Here is an 18,455-nt window from a genome sequence, read left to right as displayed (position 1 = left end):
TGGTGTATGGGCATTTAAGTTTGAGTGTGAAGGGTGAAAAGTATACTTAAAAATGTACATTTTAAGTGCATATAATTACCAATATTAATCTAAATGTGCATTTGTGCACACCAAAAGAAAGACTAACAGTCAATGAACCCCTCAGTGAACATAAAAACATTATCTTCGGCTTAACACTTTCACCATATTTGCTACTGAGGTAATCCAAAAGAAACCTTTTTTAAAGTAACACTTCAAACCCTGGTTGTGGTTATGTCTAAAATCATGTGTGCAGATTCAGCTGAGAGATACTACTGACAATACTACAAGTACTGCAATAAGCTCCTTTTTAATATCCACCTTTTTTTTCATGTTTATACATGCGTTCTGCGTGTTTATTCTCTTTCTCCTCTTTGCTGAATCTTTCCATAAAACCTTGCTCTCGAGCTCTCTCTTATTTGCCTTTTCTTCACTACAAATTCAGCCTTTTCATTTGTGTTTGTCTTTGTGACGTGTTCCAGTAACAGTGATTCTGCGGAGGCCAAGGTGAACTGCTCTTTTGCAACACATTAAAATAGTAAACGAACACCTTTGAAATTAATTAGCCTTGGAACACAGAGAAGCAGTGGTAAGACACAGCAACCTACCAGCTCGAGCTACTACAAACGCAAAAAAATCCAATTCACAATGGCAAATGTTATGGATTGGATTTTTTTTTTCCTGTGTAGCTGATGATTCTTACCCTTAATAAATGTCTGTCTGTATAAATATGTAATTGCAGGCTTTGCACAAAGAGCAACGCAATTGAGAAGAAAGAGGAAATCATCAATTAGTCTTTTTAGTCAAGGGGTCTAATTTTCCTCAATCTTTTTTTCATTGCAGACAGCACGGCCAGCATCATTGCAAGGCGGCGGCGTTTCAACCACCTGACCCAGGAGCTTTACGAGCTGCCCATCGTGGTGTGGGACGGTGGGGAGCCGTCACTGAGCGGCACCAGCACCTTGACCCTGCGGGTGTGCCCGTGCCAACGCCATGGCAGGATCCGGATGTGCCAAGGCGAGGCGTTCCTCTCCTCAGCGGGCCTCAGCACGGGGGCGCTGATCGCCATCCTGCTGTGCATCGTCATCCTGCTGGGTAAGTTGGGACAGCCGCTGTGGGAACTGCAGGGGGGAGGGGGGACGCTGCCCGGGGGCAAATATCCTGAGGGCATGGATGGAGGAGATGAACCATAGAGAAGCAGGGAAGGGTGGAAGGGTTTGAAAGGGTTTGACAAGGGCAGAGGAGGAGAGAGGGATGAATAGACACGTGAGGACACAGGTAGAATTCAGAATGAGGGTAGAAAGAGTTGGAGAGGGCAGGGGGTGGAAGAGAAACAAAAGAATATGAAGGACGGAAGAGAAGGAGGACGCCGGAGGATGGTAAGGACAAAGACAGCAAAGAAGAGGCGAACTGAGATTGCAGGGTCAGTGTGATTCAAAGAGGAGGTGTGTACAACTGAAAGAAGTCTGAGAATAAACCACGTGCATGTTCAGGCAGGCAACTCGAGTCTGAAAATCAGATTAGAGCTGAGTCACATTTGGCGATGATTTGAAATTCAATTCAAAACTGCTCCCTTACTATGCAACCGAATCTCCCTCCCGATCACTCTCCGCCTGGCACGTGTTTGACATCGCATGTTGTGACTAGAGGAGCAGAGGACAGGCATGAAGGAATGTGGTGACAGCCAACATAGATACCTCTCTCGCATTGATTTCATGTGTGACGGATGTGTTCTGCACCATGAATACAAAACTCAATCAGAAATGCAGTGGAAATAAACAGGGCTACGTCCATGTGAGCAGCTCATTGCAGCACACAGAAAACATGTCCACACTCAATCAGTGTGTGTGCCTTGTTACTATAGCAACCAGTCTTCACGGTGACAGCAAATTATTATATATAAACTATATGATCTTATCACTTTGAATCTAGAATATGGACAGTTGGCTTTACAGGCCAGATTAAAAAAAATGCATCTATTTGTCCCCAGAATATTCACTGTTGATAAGAGGCTGCCATGGATGAATGTGCTAAGTGCAAGGCTTTCCTGTGGAAGAGCGGGGTTTGAATCCTGCCATGGGAGAGACTGAGGTTTGATGGTAGTGTGAAATTACATGTCAGCGATACCTGCTATTTACAGTTTTTCTACTGTTATTTTCACTTTTCAGTCACAATTTGGCGAGGTTTAGGCAACAAAACTACTTGGTCACATTATGAAAGAAAACTACTTGGTTAGGTTCAGGGAATGATCATGGTTTGTCTCAGTGCATACATGCATTGTTGATGGACACCGGGGTGCTTCTCTCTGCCATGCTAGGCTATATATGCATGGGTGTAAATGGCCACATTGAGTATTATACCTGGTGTAAAAAACCATATTGGCCATTTCATCCTTGGTGCAAGTAGCATCTGCCTTTTTATTAGTATTTTCAGTTTTCACTTGCAGTTTAGTTGGATTTAAGCAGCAAAACTACTCTGTTAGGTTATGAAACAAAACAACTTGTTTAAGTTTGGAGAAAGATCATGGTTTGACTCTATTATAAATGTAAATAGGCACATTGGCTATTTACACCCAGGCACAAATACCATTGTTTCCTGCATACACCTGGGTGTGTGCTTGCATCTGCCATGCTAGGCGATATACACCAGAGTATAAATAGCCACATTGACTATCCACCTTGATAGCAAATAGCCACGTTGATTATTCCACCCTGGTGCAAATAGTGTGTGCCATTATGTTTTTAGTCGCGGTTTGGTTAGGTTTTGGCAGTAAAACTACTTGTCAACAAAACTTGGGTGTGAGAAATCTTGCAGACCAATTTCTTCCTCTGCCAGCCAAACTGCAGTCGGACATGATTAGACAAAACTGTCTAATAACACGGCTTCACCGTTGCTGCTCTCCCCTCCTCTCTTCAGCGATTGTCTGTGGACATTAGTCCGTGAAGGTTATGCATATTCATACTAGCTGTCTTCCTCCTCCATGCCAAACCCTCTGGCTGAGGCGAACAAAAGGCCATCACCACTGTTTGGAGCGAACGCTTGAGTGAGAGACACACGCTGCATCGCTAATCATCAGCACAAGGAAGGTAGTAGTTAGGAAGGAGAGAGAGAAGGAGAGACAAGGAGAGACAGCAACTCATCACACCTTTCCTCTTTTTTTTTTGACCTGTGTTGCATTTTGGGCTTCACACTTTCCTGTTACAAGTGAAGAGTCTCACACATAGCTCAGCTCCTGGACAGAGGTTTGGGAGCCCGTCACCTCGAGAGATTTGAGAATTTGTCAGTGGGTCGCAGTCAAAATAAATCAGATTCCACTCCATTAACAGTCAGTCATTTGACCTGCCTGCACCATTTTTCATAATTCACCATGTCTGGTGTTCATAACAAGGACAATTAAGAAATATTTAAATGTGGGTGTCCTGGTGGAATAGCGCTCTAAGACGCATGCTAAGTGACTGCATTTCATTGTATTTCACGCACCCCCCTCTCCTGATGCTGCTTTCCATTGCTATCTTGATGATGAGCAATCCACAAGTCTTTGCATATTGAGATCCAATCTTAAATACCATGAATGCAAATTAACTGTACGGGGCTGGCAGACTAAAGACATGGTGCATCTTTTCGTTTGTCTGACTCACTTGAGCTGGTCAGAAGTGGCAAGGTTAGGTCATCTTTCAACTGCTTGGATTGATATTTTTCTTAAGAAAGGTATCACGCTTTACAGATAGAATATATACTTGGGTGACTGAACACCATGTGAGCCAGACCGCATCTTCAGATCCAATCTATACTTTTTCCAACCCCTTTTAGATGAAACCATGTCCACTTTCATTTGACGAAAACCTCAACAGCTGCATTCTACGCTTGACTCAAACCGTTAACTAATAGTGTTTCAGCATTAACCTTTCGGATTACTCACAACCAGACACCCACTGAACATAAAGTTAGGAAATAGCATGATAGCTAGGTTGTCTCATTTGTGGTCTGATGAAAAGTAAATTCATCAAATTCAGTGCCCCATATCACTATTTTCCAAGCTGCACATAATGACTGATAACTTGTTACTGCAGAATTAACATTTCCCAGTTAGGAAATAGAAAGTTACCCAGCTAATTCATGTCTTATTCGTGCTCTGATGAACACTAAACCGATAAAGTTCAGTTTGTGGCACATGACACAGTTTCTATGGGAATGCAGCTATCGAAAGTGGGACAAAGTGGGCTGGAAAAGCGATAGACACATCAGAAAATTGCATCCTGTGTGCATTAACACCTGGTATTAACATATGTTTTTTTCTTATTCAGATATATAGCATATTTAGATATCGATCACATGTTATAGCAAGGTGAAATTAGGGACAGAGTACCGACAACGTCTATTTCCTGATCTAGAAAAAAAAAAAAAAAATACACAGGTTTTGTTGTGACACAGCTGCTAAAAATTCAATAGCCTACCATTGTGTATTTACTCCCAAATAACCTCCAAAGAATGGTACAATAAAATCTCTTCCCAAGGTCTTCCTTTGGATGTTTTTTGGGAGGACACCCCAGACTAGACCCACTGAAAGGACTACATATATCATCGGTCCTGGGAACGCCTCAGGATCCCCCAGAAGGTGTTGCTAGAAAGCGATGCAGGGGAGAGGGACGTGTGAAAAAAACCCTGCTTACCCTGCAGCCACTGCAACCTGACCCCGGATAAGCAGAGAGTTTGACTTTAGATGGCATTGTTGACCAAAATGAGCAAACTGCTCAAGGCTGCAAAAAATACTGAATGTGTTTTTCATGAACACATCGTGGAAGACATAAGAAAAAGTGAGTGAGTTCTTGCTGTGCAGGGTGCAGTCAGACTGTGCCAAGCTGGTCTTAGAGATGCAGACTGAAGTCAACTGGTTGACACATAAAATGGTAGTCGGAGCATCAATGTCTACTGTATATCACTCACATAGACACGGTCACGCTTTCATTTTTTGCGCGTCATTGCTTGTCAGTGTGACTTGTTTGTGTCTGATTGTTTTTCATCCGTCTGATTAATGTCCATGTTTTATCTCTGTGCCCTCTAATAAGCCGCCCTAATTAAGCCTGCAGCACATCAGAAAGGCATACAAACGATCTCACAGCTAACTCAGTTGATAACGGCCTTCACATGTGACTTACATATAATATTCATAAGTAGATTATTGTTGGAATTGCACTAATTTGATCTCAAATGAAATGGTACAGTATTACAGTGCTAATTGAGTAAAACGAGGAACTGGATCAAAAATAAAACTGTAACCTGCTTAATGTAGAATGACCTCAACAGAGAACAAATATTTAAATGCTAATGGAAATTTTAATGGCACATCTATGTTTCTGTTAATATGAGGATTTTATTTTATCACTCATTCTGGAGAATTTTGATGGGGTTTGATTTTTACTCTAAAATATATTTTGCCAACATAAAATTGAAAAGGATCAAACTCTTGGCTGTTAAACCCTGAAACAGGCCGACCTCCAAGTGATTACATTTTTTATTAAATGTCAATTTTCCATCTGACAGAGTTATGGAGTTGACAAAATGTTAGTCTTTCATTTCACAGCACAGTCATAGTGAGCAGCCATTTTAATATTTTTTCTTTAAAAGTTGATAAGAGTTCTCTAAATGCAAATCAAAATACACATTTTAAACCATAATTCTTGCTTAGCTTTGATGGAGAGGGGCTACAGTGTTGAAACATTTTTAAAACCGTTTCGAAACATGGAAGGCTTAGCAGTGCTTGATCTGGATTCCTCCTGTATCATATACATAAATCCTTAAAGAATAAATTCTGACCCCCCAAAAAACTGAATTAGAGGGTTGCCATTAATAATTGTTAAAGGGTTTTTTGGCTGAACTCATGTCTGAGTTCTTAAGAATGGGTTATATATAATAATTCTTAGCAGCTGAAGGATAAGGATGTTGAAGGATGACTTGTCTGATTCACTCAAGATTCTTCAAGGACTTCAAGAACTCTGTTTCTCAAATATAAACTCCTTTTATAAAGCTGTTTTAAAACAGATTGGTCACACTTGAACATGTCTGTGATGAATGGCATTGCTTCAGTATTGATCAGACTGAAGAAGAGTGGTCCCATACTTACATCTCAAAAACATGAGACAAGAAAACAAGACAAACAATTGACTTCAAAATACTACCATTGTGATCTTTGTAGTGTTTTTACCAGCATGTTCTCACTCCCACTGCATCAAATACCACAGCTCAGCGCTCCTACACTTCAAATTATGACCCTGTAGGTACCCCTTCAGCATCATTTCTGGTGGCGTCCCTCGTGTATTATATTTGGAAAAGTCAGGTGACAGCCTGTGTTCGGAGGAGGAGGGCTGGATGGATGGCTCAAACAAACACAGGGCTTTCACTCAGGAGAATCAGGGTTTGTTTTTTAACTTACATAACCAACATAAGTTACATATATGTACATAGTTATGTACATTAATTTATTTAGTTATGTTACATACGATAAAGCAATAAAATGTAACAATTCCACATTAAAATGTCCATAAACACAAGACATATGTTGTATTTTTTGTTGGGTTGTGTGCTTTACATTATCCCAAATGTTTCCAACAATATTAATGCAGAGAAATCTGTAATTATGCATGGTAATGGTACATTTCTTGTTAACCGTTACAAGCTAGTTGCTATAATCTCTGTGAAAACACTGGATACGTTGGTTAATACATCTGAGAGTGAGGAGGGTAGACAGCACATATGATTAGGGTTGGATATCATTCTATTTATCGATTAACAATTGTTGATTCTGATTCTTTGAGTGTCCTCTGGTATTCTTCAGGTCTTATTTTGAATCGGTTCTTGAGGACCAACCCTACATGTGACTAAACATAAACTGAATAAAACTTAGATGTTATCTTATCTTATAAACATGACTTCTGCCTGAATCATATCGGGTAGATTTTCCTCATCTATGGTGGTTGTTAAAATGTAAAGATAACAACTCTGATGATCCTGTGCCACTTCACAACATCATCAAATTAAGTATTTTATTGTTTTAATCTGAGAACTCCATAGTGGTACAATTACATATTGTGTATTTACTTTACCTAACTAACATGCTTATTTTAACCCAATGATCTTTCCCTAAACTGAACCAAGTAGAATTTGTGCCTTTATTTTGAAAGTCTAACTGCATGTTGCATATGTATTATTGCTAACTTGATGTCGTCTTAGTTTGAAGCGTTTGAAGCCAATGACCAGATGCTGTATTTAATGAGGTTGGAATGAGAACATGTTGGTTTTTACTCATGTTGTAAAGTTTTACTCTCCTGCCTCAGGAAGTTACATGGAATGGCTTCATATTTGAATTGGAATACATTGCAACACAGCCCTGTAGTCACCCAGTGTAATCTTCCATAGCCGAGGTAAATGCAGCATAAATAAGACTTCTGCAATGGCTTCTACTCGGGCAATAGATATCTGTAGACTGGAGTAATGCTCCCTCATGCCGTAAGTGGTGTACTGAGCAACAGTTAGGCTTCAACTGGCCTTGGCCAAGCATATGAAATGATCTGAATGGACCATTGAAGGAGCATTAATGTAGAGAGCATATTACAGTATGGTGTGTGCAGTACACTGGATAGGAATGTACAACAAACACAAGTAGATCATGAACTGTGGAAAGTGCAGGCTGGTGTATGCAATACTGGTAAATAATAAAGGTCCATTAGTGTCTGGGTAACATTTTTATTTTTCATTATATCCAAGCGGTTTACTTCTAGACCACAGTGAGGTTTTAAACTGTAGATAGTGGGAGCAAATGTAGCACCTCCAAAATATGCATGGGGTGGTAAAGAAGAAAAAAGGAAAATTCCTTATTTCCTAGTTCTGCTTGCCGTGATTGACCCAGCTCACCCCGCACACTCTCACATCCTTGCATTGTGTAATTGGCTACTTTAAACAAGTTGTGCGATAAGCACTGTCCCACACAAATTGCATTTTTCACCCTCTGTAACCCCACTTGGGGTGCCACTGCACCAGGTGGAGTGAAGTGAACTTGTTTTTTTTTTCCATAGATTAATCACATGCAGGTTGGGGGACAAATCATTAAAATACACAGGCAAGGAGCCGCACCGAGCAATGAAATATATGTAGATAGATGAATGTGTGCATAATTACTTGAGTCATAAGGTGTCTTAGGGTACAGACAGGCACAAGTCCATAATAGAAAAGTTTACTTTGTGGCATTCTACATTTAGTTTCACATTATTCAAATGCAACTCAATCAGGGTTTGTGAAAAATGCCTCATGGCCTCACACTGAGTCAGTTACTAGATTGAGTTTTAGTAATCCATTATCCCGTTAGATTCAGGCCCTGCAGTTAAAACATAAATATACAAATAACACATAGCTGTAGGAGTATGAATCCAGACTAAATTAATTCTTTCTATTATTTTATGCTCCAAGCATAACTGCTGGCTATTGGATGCTTCTAATAGTCTGCTTTAATAGTTTGCTCATACCAGGGGTTGGATTAAGTGGGCAAATGCCTTCAGGTCTCAGACCCATATGATTCAGTTTGTTATGATTTGAGGTAACTTGATAAATTTCACATTTTAGGCAAGCATATACACAAATACGGCAATAATTAATCTGACATTCTAAGTATTTTGGCATGTCATGACATTATTACCTGTCCACATGTCCTCAGCCAGTGTAAACAGCGACAATCCCTGAAAGACTCATGTGTTGTAACTACTCTTGTTGCTGCAGTGACGTACAGGTGTACTCCAGTGTTGGTTTTCACCAACTGGTCTTTACTAAGCACGGTCCTTACTCCTAAGTTGGTCTTTCTAAAGACTAGTCTGTGGAATGGACTGTGCATTTGAAGCACCAACCAAATTTAAGCCTAGTCTTAACTTCACTCAGTTTTAGGGATGTGCATCCTTGTGAATGTTTTGTTATCTGATCAGTCTAGACATAGCCAATCAAACTATACAGAATGGATATCGGCTGATTGATTGGAGCACCTTTAGCAGCAACATTACAGAGGATCGAAAAGGAAAAGGCAATTTCACAAACACAAGAAAAGTTCATGTAGTTGTATAGCCAGCAAAATAAAACCAAGGAATTTAACATTATAACAAATAAGAAGAAGCAGTCCACTTGGAGAGAAATAACAAAGATCGTAAATGATTGTTCAGACTCGAGCAGTCTTCGCCCAGTTAATGATGTGCAGAAAAAGTGAAAAGACCTCCTGAGCGAGAAAAAGACATATGTTTCTGAAGAAAATTCAAAACTTAAAACGGCCTGCATTTTAACTTTACACCTGCTTCTGACTAGTCACCTGATTTATTTATGTGAGAAAAACTCAAATCAAACTGTCAAACTAGACAGTATTGATCAATTATGGATCAAGGTTCTATTACTACATTGCTTATTTCTTGCCTGAAAGTTTTCAGAAACATAATGTTATGTATTGTTTAGTTGAAATGCAAGAAAGTTGCTTAATACATCCATGGAAAGATGGCAGACAGGTGGCCACCGTCGGTACTCCGCATGCTCTGGTTACAAAAAAAAGAAAAAAAGAAAAGATAGCAACCCCCATAATACCAAACTTGAAGCTTCAAAATGGTGGTCCACAAACCAATGGAGGACGTCACGGTGGCTCTGTCCACGAACTATTCTACTGTCCATGATGTTAAGTTACTCTTAGCTTGGACACTGACTAGATGCCAAAACACTGTACAGCAGTTTATAACACTATGAGACAAAATGTATCACAGTGGAAGTTGTTTTATCTGTAATTGCAACAATCGCAAGGTTATGTTGTAGTAAAATTTGAGTATTGGTGCAACTCTTTTGCTGGCACTTTTCCCAGAATTGCCCCCCTTGCTGTGTCCACACAGCGGCCTCATTCAAAAGAATGTGACCACAAAGTGTTTTTACAGTACTGTGGGACTACATCTAATTTTGTCCTGGGAGCTCCCTGCTGAGCTAATCAGTTGATTATTACACCCATAAAAAGGGGAATTTCATGTACCAGTGGTTCAGTTCCTCAGCTGTGAGAGAAAGTCTGGCATTTTCAGCCTGTTTTGGTCAACTCATTGTACTACCACAGTTTGAATTCTCCAAGTGAATTGAAGGAGGAAAGGCTTTAGCATAGCTGGCTTCAATGCACCTTTAGTCTAAGTCTATTCTGTGGCTTAAATCTTCTCTTTAAAATTGCTTTATAATCTGTCAGTAACTCATAATCACCACAATATGTATACAAAAATATTGCTTGAGTAAATACAGTAGATCATCCAAATGCATCCTGAAACCTCTACCTTCTCTTTATCCACCACCACCTTTATTCTTCTAATCCTGAGAGGCTGATCTAACCCAGTGTGCTGCTGTTTAGATAATAACAATTTGATGTTTAGTTCCAAAGACTCTGAACACATTTATATCAACTTTAAAAAAGAGGGTTTTCATCAGCATTTCCCTTTTTGTTCCTTTGAACCTTTATATTTTTCCTCCTGCTCCCACTCGGTGCAATTTAATTGTGAAGCAAAGATGCTCCTGCAGGATCCAGTTTGCTTGTCTCCGATAATGTAGTGTAATGAACTCCTTTTAGATATTGCACTGCTGTAAAAATGCACTTCCCTGGCTGACGCCATTTTATTAAATAGATATTAGTGTTAACATCATGCAGAGAGGTCATCATTAACCCAGAGAAGTATAACTCTCATTAGATGTAGGAACAAGTTCCAAGATGTAGCATGTCATCAAATATTACTTGGCTTCATGACTTCATTAACAGTTGGAGAAGATTCGTCACCCTGTGAGCTACTTATCTGCAGAGACGTTTTCTAGATCCATGCTACATTTCCTTTAATGTGGCAAAACTGGCTCATTCTTTACATCACAAGCCTCACAGAATACTAAAAGATGATCACGAGACATACCTCCATATGCTAACACATGTTCACCTCCTATTTACATGATGTATTGCACTTTGGCTGGGTGTGAGGTTGAATTTGCTCTAAAGATGATGATAATGTCTAGATTGTCATTGTCTCAACAGCTTGCATTCAAAGCATCATCACAGCCGCGGTTAATGTCGGCTATTGTGTGTTATTGATTTACAACTCTTCATCGCTTGGCTTGGTTTTATTGTCCTGATGGAAAATCGGATAAATATGCACATAAAATTTGCTCGTGTTCATTTGGTTGGCTGTTTACGAACCACAACATGTTTGTCTGTCATGAGCTGTGAATTAACAAACATCTCAGGCACACTCACAGGGATTGGTATTAGCATAAAAAAACATGGCTGAGCATTGTAACCACATTCAGCTGTTCCATAATATGATGTTTTGCTAAGCATTTGTCAATTTAATTGTTGAGGAAAGCAATTTTCTTTCTGTCTGACTTTTGTCTACAACTATTAATGATGTCAGTTTATTGTATGAAATAATTTCCCAGGATTATACTTGCGTAGTTATTGTATTGTAGTTCTTTTTTTGTGTTTATTTGCACCTGGAAAACAGTTTGGCTATTAACACCCAGACCACTTAGTTTAGCTATAAGGAGTGACAAAGTCCTTGAAGGGAAGTGGCTGAGGTGGAAATTTTCTTTTGGGTCCAGTGTGAAACTGAAAGTCACTGTTAACACTTAGATGACTCATTATTTTCAGTTTACAGTCGCAGTTTGTTTTGGTTCAGGCAACAAAACAACCAAGTGATTAGTTAAGTTAGGGAAAAGATCATAGTTTGTCTCTGTGGTGCTAATTATATTGTTTGCTATGGACACACGGGTGCTTGTTACTACCATACTAGGCTGTAAATAGCTACATTGAGTATTCTGCTCTGGGTGCAAATAGCTTTGTTTATGCATAAAATGATAGGAAATGGTGAGAAATGTAGATCACCGTTTTCCAGACCTTAAAGTGATGTCTCACTTTATCCACATCTCCACAGATATTAATTTTGCTGTCATAGAAGAGTAAAGAAATAAGAAAATATTCACATTTGACAAGCTGAAATTAGGCAATTTGGACATTTTAAAAAAATATATATATTTTGGCGGGGGTTATGCCTTTACTAAATTGGACAGCTGAAGTAAGGACAGGAAAGGGGGAGAGAGAGTTGGGGGGGTGTGACATGCAGCAAAGGGCTGCGGGTGTGAGTCAAACCCACAGCTGCTGCAGAGGACTCACAGCTTCAGAACATGAGGCAAATGCTCCACCATCTGAGCTATAAGGCCACCGACACTTAGGACATTTCTTAATTAAATAATGACTCCAATCAATTATCCAAAGAGTTGAAGTTTACCTTTAATAGTCCATTAATAATCTATTAATCATTCAATTGTTGCAGCTCTAGCAAAAAGCACTGTATTCCACCCTGGGTGCAAATAGCCTTGTTTCCTACTGACACCTTGGTCCTAATAGCATCTGGCTTGTTTTTTAGGGGTATTATCTTCTTCACTTCTCAATTTGTTTTTTAGATGTAAGCACTGATGCACTCGTTTCATGTTCTGTCTTACAGCCATCGTGGTTCTCTTCATCACACTGAGGCGGAGCAAGAAAGAGCCCCTTGTCATCTCTGAAGAAGACATCCGTGAGAATGTGGTCACCTACGACGATGAGGGCGGAGGCGAGGAGGACACCGAGGCCTTCGACATCATTGCCCTTCGTAACCCAGCCGCTGCCGAAGAGCTCAAGTTCCGACGGGATGTTCGCCCAGATGCGAGGCAACAATGCGGCCCACCCCGCAGCCGCCGGAGCCCGTCGGTGGAGCTGGACGAGGTGGACGTGCACGAGTTCATCAAGCAGAGACTGGTGGAGGCCGACATGGACACCAGCGTGCCGCCCTATGACTCCCTCCAGACCTACGCTTACGAGGGCCAGGGCTCACCCACAGGAACCATCAGCCCTTTAGACTCTCCCGGCACACAATCAGAGCAGGATTATACCTACCTGGACGACTGGGGGCCTGAGTTCCAGAAACTGGCAGAACTCTATGGAGGGGCAGACTCAGATGTGACGACCTAGTCTGTGATTTCAGTCCCGTTCAAACCAAATCTGTTTGAAATCCCGTTTTTCAAATTTTCAGTGAACAATATACACAAACAGAGATGCTTTCAAACTGTTCTGGTGGTTTTCAACTTCTACTGTTGAACTAAAAAGACTGCTCTATTTTATTTTTTTTTTTATTTTTTTTTTTTCATTTTGTCGCTTTGGATCATGGGTCGTTCATCTGGAAGTATTAAATCAGATTTTGAGAAGGAAGAACAACAATATGGGGAAAAAGGAAAATGATATTTTCCTTGGTGTATATTTTTTATTGCTCAATAAAGTCCTTAAATCCATATGAGTGGATATGTGAAAGAATTGTACGTGTCTTCTTCCTCTGAGAATGGATATACAGTGCAGCTTGCGGTTAAGATTATCTTGGTGGGAGGCATTACCAAAGGTGTTCGTGATTCACCACGCAGAGGATGATGCTGAGCCAGCCATATGCACAATAGTGACACCTCCAGTCAAATCAGCTTACAATATGCTTTGTGTCAGTTATTCCATGTTGCCATTATCTTTGAAAGACTCATTGAAATCAGCCATAAATGGCAACATCATGTAAAATTTTCCAGGCTTCGTTGATATTAACTGAAGAGAGGCAAGATGATTAAGAATGACTTAAGTGAGTAATGTTATCACAGCTAACAAATTTAACATAAAAAGAATCATTCTTAACAGTTAGTGTGTAATTAATACAATCCTAAGCGAACAATGAATGTAAATGACATTTTTCTTTCCTACCAGACTGATTTGCTAGAGCCACAGAACCAAACAGTACAACCTTGATATCCCAGAGTTTCCCCAGGACCTCTTCATGGTCAGTGTACCAATTTATTAGGTGTCTGCGAGCCCTTCTTTAGGAGCCAGACTCTGCGTCAGATCATTAATTTGTATGATGCATGATGCTATTTGCAGTGGGATCACTTAGAGGGATGTGGGTATACACATTTTAGATGGTGCAGAGGAACTTCAGTGCTTTGTTCCAAATTTTATACTAAACACTAACTTGAACAGGCTCTCAGGTATGAAGTGTTCACACAGGAGAATTAAGACACTCTTTGAGTAAGTATACTTACAAGAGTGTACACTCAGTATGCATACTAAAACTGCTTGGCTTCTAAGTGTGCTGATGTTAACTATTTTCAGTGTTTTGATTGATGTCCTTCAGTGCACATCTTATGTCATTTCTTCTTAATGCAGCATAAAACGTTTCAGAGTGTTGATTTCTTATAGACTCATTTTCTGTTGGTAAACGTGTTTTTTGGAAGGTTGAGCTAAGGTGGGGGCAGAAAAATACCCATAACGCTTTAGCTAACACTTGCTAGCAAGTTTTGTCGGCTTGCTTTTGTTTTTCTGAATATGTACAGTCACTCATTCTCTAGGATGGCAAGTGGGACTCTTAAAAAGTTCACACTGACAAATAGTACCAGACTATCTGACCTGTGAACGCTCAATGGATAAATAATCTTTAAACGGTTACCACAGGGTTGGGGGATTGGATGAATATATTCATGAGTCCTAATACAATGAATAAAGGAGTTAATGAGGCAATTAAAGCTCATCTTGGTTCGGTAAAAGAGGAAAACTTGAATTCAGAAGGTATTTTTTCTGTTTAATAATTAAAATGAGAATAGTGAGAATAGTTGCTCTCTTAAAATTTTGTGCGTTCATTTTGTTGTGTTTCAGACACATCTCCCAGCTGTATTCTGCTAAAACCATGACTTATGACATCTGTAAGTTCAAACATCTTGTTAAAATGGCTTACATATAGCTCTACACCTGGGCCTCAGGCCTATTTTTAACCCATGCCCATGAATTTCTATCAACATATTTTTTATTCATTACATAAAACACTTTTTTGTGGGTTATCCAACAGTTACCCGACTCGGTGCAGGCCTCTGCTGCATAGCATCAGTATATTATGTTAACTTGGGTCATGCAGGAAAAGAGTGTGCACCTATATACGTAAGAAAATTCATTGTGTCATTGATGTTAAAATTGCATTAGTTGATTTTTTCACCACTTAAGACCAGCAGGAACAAGCTGTGAACCCAACACTGACACTTCATTGCCATTTTCATATGACAAATATATGCTCATTTCCACATCCAGGAGAAACAGAACAACATTATCATTCATGTGGGGTCGTGTCTCTGGCCACCTGGCATATTCAGGTCCAGTATTCACTCTCCTTTTAACACTGGTCTGGTCTCCACCAACTCCTGAGGGAAATATCTGGCTCTTAACCCACTAAATGGTCCACTATGTTCCACACACACTTTGTCTGTCTGCCACAGTGGATTTTTAGAGCATTTTCACTTAGAACAGCTGCCTGAAATTAGAACAAAGAGAGTGAAACCAAAAAAAAATGTGGGACATAAAACCATAACAAAGGAAGCACAGACGCTGGTGATATTCTGTTTTAAATTTGTTGAGTGATTTGTTTCTGGTACAGAACATGAGAGAGAACATTCATTGTCACGTTACATGATTTCTTGTCCATGTAAAAGTGCAGTCTTGGCTTCTCTACGACAAATCTCGCCTGAGATGTCCCATTCAAGGCATCATCCAGTGACATTTTTATGATACTTTATAAGTCATTAAAGTGAAGGAATTTCACCATCACTTACATCCATTAGGGAACGCAGAATCACCTCACATTTATTACATAATCTGTCTAAGAGACAAGAAAACTAAACTTCAAAGTGGTATCATTTTCTCAGCGGGTAGCTAAAGTAGCCGGCTCACCTCAAAAAGGTGCGATTTGCTTTCATTATGTGCCATCAGATATTTTTTAAAACGGGGTCATGTCTGGAGAGCTCAATAGCTGCCACAAATAGTGAGTGCCTCATTTTTGCAACAAAACTCTGCAGGGCTCTGTGTAATAATGACAGGAAACAAGAAGTACTTGTACACAAATTGTACCACTTGTAAACAGCATTTTTGTACATGCTGATGGGTTGTCTTCACCCAGCCCCGACTCTTGTGTCCTGTCACGCTCTTGTTCAGTGTCAGTGTCGCTTCAGAAACGCTGACGCTGGTCTTAATCTTAAGAAAGACGAAGGGAGGGATAATGAATATTTTAGACCCTCCACTCCTGGCACCACGACTCTTTTCTCTTCATAACAATCCTCTGTCTCATTCTTCGTCCTCGTTTGCTCGCTCATTATTTCCCTCCGCTCCCAGTGTTTTTGTCTTTTTCACAATTGGATTGAAACAAGGAGACAGGCATAGAAAATTCTTCCAACATTTGTGAGTAGCCGGAGGCCTGGCTCACGGCAAAGGTCATATAAGGTGGCCAAAGTCAAGCAGAGAAGTTCCTAAAGCTGACATTCAGTAGCTGTTTCTCTGCTTATGTTGCCAGTTGAGAGATTGCATATTTGCATTTTTTTAGCGTGCATGAATTGTGTTTGATTTTTAGATGAATGCAGCCGCAGTCAGTCAAATTCTCGGAATCTATCATCCTCTTCCCTTTCATCCATCTTTTTTTTCACACTCTTCACAAAATCATTCTCTCTGAGTGTGGTTGCCAAGGGAAACATTGCCCACAAAACCGCAACTTTCTGATGACTCCCGGGCTCCTAAAGTGTCAGAATTTCTTTCCTCGGGCAACAAATATACTAGTACCTGCCCTGGAGGGCAGTGTTTGTAAACAAGCAGAAACCGGAAAAATTTAAGGTAGTTTTACAGAAAGGTTTCTGGATGGATAGCTGTCTCTGAACAGCAGGAGACTCATCCACAAAGTGAAATGAATCATCATGTTGTGTATTTAAGGGATGTCCCGAGGGAGCCTCTCAGGTGCCTCAAAGGTCACATATACGGATCTCAGTGACAAAATAAACATTTAAAGGGGCAGTTTATGGATTTTTCACATGCTATTCAGTGTACTCATTATTGGGTTAGGGTTAGGGTTAACAAAAAAGTCATCGCATGTCAAAATCTACTTGGCAACAAACCTGGTTCTGATACCTAAATGACAGAAATAGGTTGATGTTCCCAAAAGGACTTATAAGACCATTGTAGAGTACAAGTGACTGGCAGAACTGGACCAAGTTAGGCAACAAAATTAATGTGTAGGTTAAATTAAGTATGTTACATTACATATTTTTTTATTTATTCATTTGTTTATTTGACAGTGATAATATGTGGAAACGTTGCTACATCTAAGTAAAGAAATGCAACCGATGCAATGTGCCAAGGACTTTTAGCTGTAGCCAATTTGCAGTCCTTGTCCCTGGTTAGTCTTTTGAAGTCCAGTCATGTTTTAAAAAATATAAAATGCTCTGCAAGAAGTAATAAATTGTGTCTGATCATTTAATTTTGCAAAGTAAGTTCAAACATCTTGTTAAAATGGCTTACATATAGCTCTACACCTGGCCTTAATTTAGCATTCATGAATATGCAAATAGTCCACAGACCCTCAGCCTTCACCTCTACCCTTAAGATGCTGCACCTGGTTTCTCTGCTGTTTTGCTAGTTTATAACAGCAACTAGCCACATCCAGCTTCTCCTTTCACAGGGAATCACTGCTAATGATATGCAAAGCGCCACCCCCTTGATTAATCATTGGTTCCTTAAGTTTATGATGTTATAGAGATGTGTGGCGGCACCTGCATCTGCAGAGATCCCACCCCGACCGCCATACCTTCTTATTGTTTCATTATGATGCTGTGCTCAAGATACTTCACCAACTCAAAACATTGGTAGGCCCATTTGACATCCAGGGAATGAGACTAAATCTGCTTTTTTACTGGTGCCGTTATGAACAACAGCTTTATTCTGCCTTTAAGTAACTTAAAACTTTAAATATGTGGACTGACTTTGGTTTCAAACAGGGGACAAACCCTGGTCTCCTGGGTGAAAGTTCTGTGTTTGTCTGAACCATCCATCCACCCCGTCCTCCTCCTCCCTGTGCAGACTTTATACCGCTCCTGCATAATTACTACAACCACTAGAGTCCTAAATGTAAATATGGATCGTAATAAGCTGCTTGCACAGACAACCAAGACTGCCATTTTTCTGGTGAGGACAGGCTGGAGATTTTTACCAAAGAGTCTGCTTTATAAACCCAGTGGGGCGGACTTTGGAGTTTTGAAAAATGTACATTTACCAGGCAGAAAGCACCAATAAGAAAATTAAAAAGAATGATAGGAATTGTATCCAGCGATTTTCTCTGCTGCACAAATTTTCACAACTCTTTTTCTTAAATCAGCCTCTATGCTCAAATCATTAGAACCCCCCCATTTATTTCTAATGGTGCAAAAATGATTTGTTGAGAATATCTTAGGTATTTTTCAACCTGGACCCCATGTTTTTGTGTCTAAGTGACTAATGGGGGACAACAATTTGAAATTGGTCCAGTATTGAGAGGTGGCTGTCA

At 40.0% G+C, this 18,455-nt stretch overlaps 1 protein-coding gene across 2 annotated transcripts in view; it reads left to right on the top strand.

The window, feature by feature from the left end:
* The window catches only part of LOC146307791 (cadherin-18), a 167,993-nt gene extending 154,603 nt beyond the window's left edge, over positions 1 to 13,390 (top strand). For both annotated transcript variants that reach the window (XM_084746854.1, XM_084746853.1), the window contains 2 exons: positions 862 to 1,113; positions 12,546 to 13,390. In XM_084746854.1, coding sequence (XP_084602980.1) covers positions 862 to 1,113; positions 12,546 to 13,051 — 758 coding nt within the window. In that variant the 3' untranslated portion in view covers positions 13,052 to 13,390. The remainder of the gene's footprint in view (positions 1 to 861; positions 1,114 to 12,545) is intronic.
* Positions 13,391 to 18,455: the final 5,065 nt, after the last annotated feature.

Source organism: Lutjanus erythropterus, chromosome 21 (assembly GCF_056507025.1).
Source record: "Lutjanus erythropterus isolate fLutEry1 chromosome 21, fLutEry1.hap2, whole genome shotgun sequence".
Lineage (NCBI taxonomy): Eukaryota > Metazoa > Chordata > Actinopteri > Lutjaniformes > Lutjanidae > Lutjanus > Lutjanus erythropterus.
This window is presented reverse-complemented; position numbering and strand designations above follow the sequence as displayed.